Below are 8,935 nucleotides of genomic sequence, written 5' to 3' on the forward strand. Positions count from 1 at the left end.
TTTATCATCATTATTGTACGTAAAAAGAATAAAGTTTTTTTTTGTTCACAATAATTACTTCACAGCAGAAACTATTTTTTACTGTGCATCACAAACCCATGTATTTGTACATTATTGGTCCAATACATTAAATTTAAAAAAGAATATGTAAAAAAAGACTATGATAGAAATCAAAGATAGTTAACGCGGTTTTTGTAATCCCACAACTTGATACTAAATAACACTATTCATAATTAAGCCCCACCGGAACCATACTTCTTTTCCATGACAAGAACCTGAAGTTTGTCGTAGCCTGCAAGCACACCAGCACCCGCAACAGCACGAAGAATATTTGCGCCAGCGCCTTTGAAGAGAGATTTTGAACCTTCATTCTTCACAATTTGAGAGAATGCATGGAAAGAGCTCTTGTACTTAACAGCTTCACCTGATGTCATCATCATTCTTCTACGAACAGTATCTAAGGGATAAGAGACAAGGTTAGCACCAGTGGTAACGAGCCACCCCAGAGCAAAGCTAGCAAAGAAGCTATCCTGAAATTTAGTAAGAAAATGAAAGAGAAAATGATTATATTAAATAATGAACCAATGTGGCAAAATGTGAACTAAAAGTGCAATGCCTCCTCACCTGCAAAGTTCCCACCAAGAGCACTGGTTTGAGAGAATCATACATTCCAAAGTACAAACCACGGTAGACAATGATTCCGACAATAGAAACATTGAAGCCACGGTAGAGGCCAACAATTCCGTCTGATTGAAGAGTCTTCCTGTAGACATCCACCAAACCATTGAATTGCCTCTCTCCACCCTTTTTTACAGCCTTGGCATCATTGGTGAGACGAGTTCGAGCGTAATCCAATGAATAAACAAATATGGAGGATGAAGCTCCTGCTGCGGCACCAGATGCTATGTTCCCTGCAAACCATTTCCAATACCCATCCTTGTCTTTCTTGAAGTTAAATAGCCTCTTAAAGTGGTCCTTGAATGCAAAGTTCAGAGCCTGCAAAAGTATTAGAAAGAAGACACAATCTTAATTATTAATGATCAATAAATTGTTGTATGGTTTGAGACCATCATAGTTCCCACTAAGTTGACTAGAACTATGAACACGTTATCTGAGATCACAATAATTTCTCCTAAGGAACACAAACCAAAGAAGAGATGCAAAGTTCAAATATGGGAAACTACATGAAAGGAGAAATTATTGCATTGGTCTAAAACTATCACGTGTTCATGGTAGCCGAGTATTTTAGACATTTTAGTTTAAGAGACAGAAGTGTTCATAGTCCGAGTTAATCTCTATGTGACACTTCACTGAGTTTTCCAATTTATTGGACAGAGTTAATAAAACTTGACTATGAGAACGTGGAAAATCAGCCAGGTCAATGGACGCACATAATCCTCATCCATGCAATAATTTCATGTAAGAATGAATGACAATTATACCTGTGTTGGGAAGTAACGGATAACATTGACAGTGTTCCCTCTCCACAGTGAAACAAACCCCTCATCTTTGATTGTTCTGCCAAAGCAATCTCCAATGCCCTTGTAGGGTTCAGAGAGCCGACCAGCCTTGATCATCTCATCTTGATTTTGAATCAGAAGCTTTACACGCTCAATAGGAGCAGCTGCAGTCTTGGACACTGCTGCAGAAACACCACCCATGAGAAAATCAGTGGCAAAGCTTGAGAAGTTTTTCTCCGACGGGGATGGAACAAACACTGGTGAAGCAGCTGAGCCTACAGAATGCATGACAGGCCACTGCAACCTTGCATTTGAATAATTTTTCAATGAAAATTGTTGCTGACAGAGAGGTGACCTTTTCAATCCTCCGGAACAAGTTGCAGCATGTGAGGGAAGGTTGTGTCTCAAGTGAAGCTGGCCAGCAAACTTTTCTTGGATTGTAGGGTACTGTTGCCTATCAACCATCAGTTCTTGAGTAGCGGTCATAGCTGAGTTCTTGGAATTACTATAAACTGCAAAAGAATAAATCATATTAAGCTATTTATGGACTTAAATGAAATCAGGACCTAGGTTATTTTAGAGTTCAAGAGTAACAATGAATTCCAAATAGCATTTAAGTAGCTTCTGTTTCTTTTTAACTGTAAAAGGACAAGAAAAAAGGAAGATGTGAAGTAGCTAATGACAAAGAGTTGTATCCTTTTGTAGTATTGACCCCATTTTTGTTTATGTAAGACATGAGGTATGGTAACATAACAACCATGCATTGTCTGCAGTAATTGCCTTTCCATATATTGATCGATAGAAAACTACTTTACCAAAGAAATTAATCCGTCAAGATCATCCGAGTCTGATGAATCTTATATGTTAAAATTTATGCAGATAGAACCACGCTTTAATTGGAAAGACAGATATAAACCAATTAACAATAGAATCAAGTAAACAGAGGGTCTTATTGTTACACAAACCAACTTAAAACATAACCCAATAACTTAAAGGACAAAAACAAGCCACATAAACTAATTTGTAAATCAACACAAACATTGTTATAAAAATAAACAGAAATAGAGAGATTGTACCGCTGGTCTTGCCTTCTTGAATGTGAACGAAAATAAGATGTTGAGAAAGAAGCGTTTGAATGAAAATATTCGAGGCTCACGAACTTAATTTATACGAACTTGTAAATCTTGGGGATCTAAAGCATGGTAAGCACAAATCCTACGATTTTGGAGCAACAAGTTGAATTTTCATTTTAGAATGGAATAGTGAATGCGGAAAAATGAACTTTCACACCTTGAAAGCTGGAAATTAAGGTTTCATGGAAATTTCTGAAGTTGACTTACTTGCACAAGACTTTTTCACGTTGGACCATTTTTGACAATTAAAAACCTCTTTGTTCTATCTAAACATATCCACTTGTAATCCCCCAAAATTGACGAAACATGAAAAGTTTCTAAGAAAAGAATGCAGTAATAGGTTAAGCCTGTCAAATAAACCACTGGATCGAATTTAGCGGGTCAAGATTCATAAACTAGCATAGATGTTTTTTACATTAAATTATAAATTAATAAGACATCGTCTTCACATACTCTAATGTCTTAAGAGCTGAAAAGTAGCAAATTTCTTAGCTTAAGTACTAGGTTTTACGTGAATAAAACTGTACTCAATATCTCGAATACAAGAAAAGTATGTGCTTTAATATTAGCATCTTTGAATCCAACTTGCGTTAGATTTAAAATCCAGTCCTTTCCGCATTTGAAGCAAAAGCATAACATGATAGTATCTCTTTTTTTCGTCTCAGCTTTAGGAGGTGAAACAAAATATCCATTATACTTATAAGATTATTTTATATTGTTAAAATCTTTTAAAAAATTATTTCTTCTAACTTAATCAAAGCCGAACACGCGATCCTGTTGACTGGTCCGAAACCTATATACTTAACCGGAAACAAACAATAAAATAACAATAAGGGGAAGAAGAAGAAGAAACAAATTACAATACTACTACGTTGGCGACAATTAAAAAAAGTTGATCAAAACAAAGGAAAGAAAATGAACTTTTCAAAGACTACTTTGAAAGCTTTCACGAAGGTGCTTCGCAAATACATAGCTAAAAAATGAGTTATGCATACTAAACGTAGCTTCTTAATGTAACAAGGTTACAACAAAGTCTGTACCAAAAAAATTTACAAGAAAGTCGGTGACATTTGCCCAGAGATGCTGGTAACCTTTTTCCCCAGAGTTTGCACCATTATTTGTGTGTATAATATACAGATGCAAAGCCAAAAATTAAATCACGCATGTGGTACGTGGCTACAAATATAGCAGTCACAATTGAGTTGACTAAAGACAAGTTAAAACCACACCAATGATGAATTGATGACCAATAAGAGCTCAAGTGCCTTAGAGCAATATCCTCCTACTTGTGTGTCACTGACAAACCCCACATGCCATCATAATATCATATAACGACTAAATGAGGTAAAGCGACTGGTTGAGCAAAACATTTATTTCTTCACATTCAAAATGAATTTTGGCTTCTTGGCTCAGTTTGCTAACGCCACAGCACTGCAAAAGGTATAAAAAATATATATTTGTTAACTGAACTCTCTTCTCAACAACATTGTTGAAAGATCAAGAACAAATTATTTTATCATTCATTTTCTATGTCAATGAAACTCTATATACCGAGTAACCTACTATGTTAGGCACTTGGTATAACTGCAATAACAAATTATTAAGCATATAGAGAAAGGGTTTCATTTCATACCTCATTTAAGCAATAATGACAGATCCTTTCTGAGAAGGAGCTACTGTTGTCTGCCTAAGCTGATAGGTTCTCTCCCTTGTGGTTGTGGCCGGTTGATTCCAAGAGAGGCAGGGTCTAAAGACATCTCAGATGTACTGAAATCTGTCTCGAGCTCCTTCTGCTTCAGTTTCAAGATCCTGCGCTCGTTTTCCAATTTCATTCTTTTGTTCTCCAACCGCATCCTCTCCAGCTCCCTGTCCTTCTTGCTGCAGTATCTTAACCACTTAAGCCGTTGTTTCTCAAGTTCAAATGCTTGGGCTTGGTAGCTGATATTTTGCTCTTGAAGCTGCAACATCTGGATCTTAATCCACTCTCTTCGTTCCCGTGATGACTTTGTGGGGTCTTGAAAAACCCTTGCCATTTCAACCTCGAATTTATCCATCCGAGAAGTTTGTGGGCCAAAATGGCCATCCTCCTCAATTAATTTATTTCTATCACAGAGCTCCTGCATCCTCCCTCCATCCTCGTGTGCATTAACATTAATTTCATCATCCAACTCATCATCATCGGTTTCATTGTTATCCTCATCTTCGTCCTCAGATCCATTATTATCTCTCGAGTCCCTCCCATGCTCCATAGAATAACCTTGCAAGTCGAGATCATGGCTATTTGGTATTCTTTGCCCATTATGGTAGGCACACATCTCCTTATAAAACAAGTGTTTTGAGCTCAATATCTTCCTAACATCATCCTTCATCTTAGCTGACAAGTTAGGCATTGAATCCATCAGCACAGGATTCTCAACCACTTGACAACAAGTTCCCCTTCCAAGTATGTCATTTAACCTCTTGTATCTCTTATTTAAGTCATTGAACTTGTCCTCACACTGCTGCGGTGATACATGGCAACCCTTGCCTATCATTATCCTGGAGACCGTTTTCCACTTGCCCTTCTTTTGTAAAACCCCTGATTTCCTTTTATGACCATCCATGCCACCAATTGTGCCATCATCACCCACACAACTCACCACTGTTATGAGAAGCCTAACCACATTGTCTGTCCACTTCATTCGCTGCCAAGGAGATCCCTTCTTGCTCTTCCCACCGTCCAGGTTCTCACAATTCCCTTCTTCTGCATAGCTAGGCTCATCATCCTCGCTCAACTCATTACTGTTGGCAGGATTAGAAGGAGCAATTGCCTTCCCTTTACCAAAATTCAACGCCGCATTCAAACTTTTCACTTCAATCAAGCCAATGGGGTGATCATTTTCGAGACCACCCATCATATTCATGTGCTGTTGACCAGCTATTGATGGATGGCCCAATTGAGTCTGTTGGTGTCTATGAAATGGAGATTCCAAGTCCAAAATCCCCCCATTGGGACCAGACAGAAAACCACCACCTAAACCCGAACTATTCATTACTGGAACACAAACACAAACCCTAATTCTCAAAGATGCTGATACAAAAAAGCCTAAAACAGAAACTTAAAATCCCAATTGGGGCGTGGTCAGAACTCAGAACAGCATTTATCACCAGTTGACTAAGCCTTACACCACCAGAAAACTGGAAAGCCAAATCTTTTGCTCACACATCATCTCAAAAGCAAAATAATTCTTAGAACCAGCATATAGGAAATAAGCGAACGCATTAACAAGTAATAATCGTAACAAGCTTAATATGTTGGATGTGTGATATGAAGAGATACCCTTGAGTTCAAATTGAAACCCCCAACATGAAGCATAGACTGATATTCACAGGGATTAAAACCAAAGCTAACGACAACATCTGAGATTGGTTACAGATCTTGTGTTTAGCTTTACCTGTTGAAGACCGACGATCAGTGCACAGTAGTGGCAGCAACAAAGGAAAAAGACAAGAAAGAGGGGGGGGCTTTCCTCTGTTTTATGAGTGGGGAACCAACTTCAATGTTTCTTTTATCTTTTTTTACGTCTAAAATTCACTACTAGGATGGAAAATTTCTTTCTTGCTCGTAACCATCGCCTTACCCCGCAGATTTTTTAGTCCTTCTTACATTATTTTTTTAAAAGTTAAAAATTAATTTATAAACAATTATGATAAATAAAAAAATTAAATATAAAATAATAATTTTTATATCTTATTTAATAAAAGTGCATTAGATAAAGATTAAAATTGACTTGGTAGTGGGAAGAGTCTCACCTAAAGTCAACAACATGCATAAAAAAATAAAAAAAAAATAAAAAGAGTTAACAATGGTAGAGTTTAACAATAGTAGACAAAACTAAAATTATAATTAGCTAATGCTACTTTTAATTTTTATTATAGGACTCAAATAAGTAATTTATCAAATTTAAAAAGGTAATTCTTTTATTAAGATTAATAAACACGTGTTTAATTTCCCTTTCAATTTATTCCTCGATTTGGTAAGATATTAATTTAGGAGAAGTGGGTAATGTAATGTTTCCAAAACTTTTGCACTCGAACAACAAAAAATTAGACTGTTTTATTTTAAGATACATCAAGTAAATAAATTTCATTGACTTGTTAAATTCAAAAAATACATTTTATAAAGACATTTAAAAAAAATGATGTTTGATACATAATAGATTGAGTTTTATAATATTTATTTTTTCTAAAAACTTATAATTTAATAAGTTTACTCAACATTTTTTAATTATTAACTAATAATCTTCAACAAAAAAAATAAAAAAATAGCTTTTCAATTGGGTTTTGACTATTCATCTAATTTTGCAAACATAATATATTTTTTCTTCTTACTTTTGTCTAGGACTATATAAGATGAATATTTAATGGTAAATTTGTCTCATTTTAGAAATAAGTTAATAATTTTAAAACTTAATTTGTTGTGAATTTTATGTACAAGTTTTGTAGTAAATTGAATGTGATTGTAAATCATAAATAATTTTTTTAAGGAAATATTTTTTTTTTCAAAGTCATTGTTTTTAGATTTTGCAAAAATATATTGAAGCTATCGTACACATTTTAACATGTATTTCAAATTTTTGTTAAGATAAAACACAAATCACTAAATCGTCCTAATAAGGAGAATTGGTGTAATATACACATAATTCTGAGTTTCAATTTGGTAGCAATAATTGTAATTTTTATTAATAAAAAACATAAAACTTTAAAATCATATAATGCACAAAATTAAGTATGAAATTTGGACTTGAAATCCATATAAAAATGGAGCATAAAATTGGAAATAACTTGTTGAATTTAATTATGATGTTTCTGAATTATAACTAAAATCACAAATATAAGATCAAAGCTCGCAAAACTTACTATATACATGTGTTGGGAAAGAAAATATTTTTTCTGCACAACGAAAAAAGAACATGCAAAAACGCTATAAAAAATTAAAGAAATATTACACAAAATTTATTTAGTAGGATGTGGTCCCTCGTATTTACATTTATAAAAATATTCATTATCTTAAAATGTGTTTAAATATATTTGAAAATCCTCCTTTTTTTAAGTTTTATATATGAAACTTGAAAAATTTTCTTTACAAATTTTAAGTATGAAACTTAAAAACTTCTTCTCACATGTTTTCTAGCAAAACTTGACTAATTATTTATCACAAGTTTTTTGGCAAAACATGATAAGTCCTCATTCACAAGTTTTTTTTAGCAAAACTAGGCAATTACATGACTGTTAAATACTCGTAAATATAGAGTAAACTATGTTGAAAGAAAAATATTAACCCGTATATGTTCATAGTTACAACAAAGATTAGTTACTTCTATAGTTAAAAATAATACTCATCTGGCTTCTATTGAAAAAAAAAAAGGAATGAAATTCCAATATTACTAAAATAAAAGTTTCTATCTTCTTGATTTTAATCTTATAAATAAATAATAAATTATAATCTCAATTTTACATTATGTTTGTATCCATAAATAAACATCTTTACTTGAACATGATATATTCTATAGACTTGAATTCAAGTATTATTGAGTTATAAGGAGGAGATAAGAACTTGTATTTGATTTAGACTATGAGATTAAAGTGCTATTCACGACCTAATTAATCTTTTTGTAGAGAGTGTCATTTAAGATTATTGATAATTGTTATCAAATAATTAATGATTGAGATGATTTAATAATTGTCTGACCAATCTTATATTATTGACTATACAATAACTCTCCTTATTCCTTACTTAATTAATATCTATCACGGCTATTAATATTGTGACAATAATAACTATGCAATTCCTATTGGCCCCATCCTCACACTTGGCTCCATCCTCACACTTGAGTGACACTTATAATTATTATTTTTTATCTCTCTCGTGGTCATAACATATCATAAATCATATGAATCACTTATTTCTTCTCTCTTCGCATGTCTCTCAAGGTGTATACAATACAACGAAAGAGTGTTAATAAATTTCTCTTATTCTTTTGCCCATTTTCACAAATACTTTTATTATTGTTGCCCCTCATCTTCGGTCACATATCAATTAAATGTTTTCACCTAACACAATTAATAAGAGTTGTTAGAATGGAACCGAACTTAACGTATAATTATATAATTTTAAGCTTTAATTATTTGCATAATCTAAATATAGTATGCTTTTGAACCAAATTTAATTATAACAAAAATAAAATTAAGATTCCAATCCTAAACAAGCTACAGTTTTAATTCCAGTTTCATGTGTCAAACACAAAGTAGGTATATGACACTACACAAATGTCTCGGATTTGGGAGATCCAGTAGATACTG

General features: G+C 33.5%; 2 protein-coding genes across 3 annotated transcripts; both read right to left on the reverse strand.

Annotated features, from left to right (window-relative positions):
• Window positions 1-54: 54 nt before the first annotated feature.
• On the reverse strand, window positions 55-2,781 carry LOC109806523 (ADP/ATP translocase 1, mitochondrial). 2 transcript variants are annotated; one of them, XM_083065068.1, is made up of 4 exons: window positions 2,549-2,781; window positions 1,443-1,972; window positions 625-996; window positions 55-530 (listed from the first exon to the last, which is right to left on the reverse strand). In XM_083065068.1, the coding sequence occupies exons 2-4, from the start codon at window positions 1,944-1,946 to the stop codon at window positions 234-236; spliced, it is 1,173 nt and encodes a 390-aa protein (XP_082921194.1). In that variant the 5' UTR covers window positions 1,947-1,972; window positions 2,549-2,781; the 3' UTR covers window positions 55-233. The 2 variants fall into 2 exon arrangements, with proteins under 2 accessions (XP_082921194.1, XP_020224546.1); XM_020368957.3 differs by having other exon boundaries at window positions 2,537-2,780.
• A 704-nt stretch (window positions 2,782-3,485) lies between these two features.
• On the reverse strand, window positions 3,486-6,129 carry LOC109806698 (uncharacterized). The gene is made up of 2 exons (XM_020369170.3): window positions 4,227-6,129; window positions 3,486-4,024 (listed from the first exon to the last, which is right to left on the reverse strand). Exon 1 carries the CDS (start codon window positions 5,623-5,625, stop codon window positions 4,267-4,269), a length of 1,359 nt encoding a protein of 452 aa, XP_020224759.1. The 5' UTR covers window positions 5,626-6,129; the 3' UTR covers window positions 3,486-4,024; window positions 4,227-4,266.
• Between the last annotated feature and the right edge of the window lie 2,806 nt (window positions 6,130-8,935).

This window comes from Cajanus cajan, chromosome 10 (genome assembly GCF_000230855.2).
Source record: "Cajanus cajan strain Asha chromosome 10, NIPB_CcT2T_4, whole genome shotgun sequence".
NCBI classification, from domain to species: domain Eukaryota; kingdom Viridiplantae; phylum Streptophyta; class Magnoliopsida; order Fabales; family Fabaceae; genus Cajanus; species Cajanus cajan.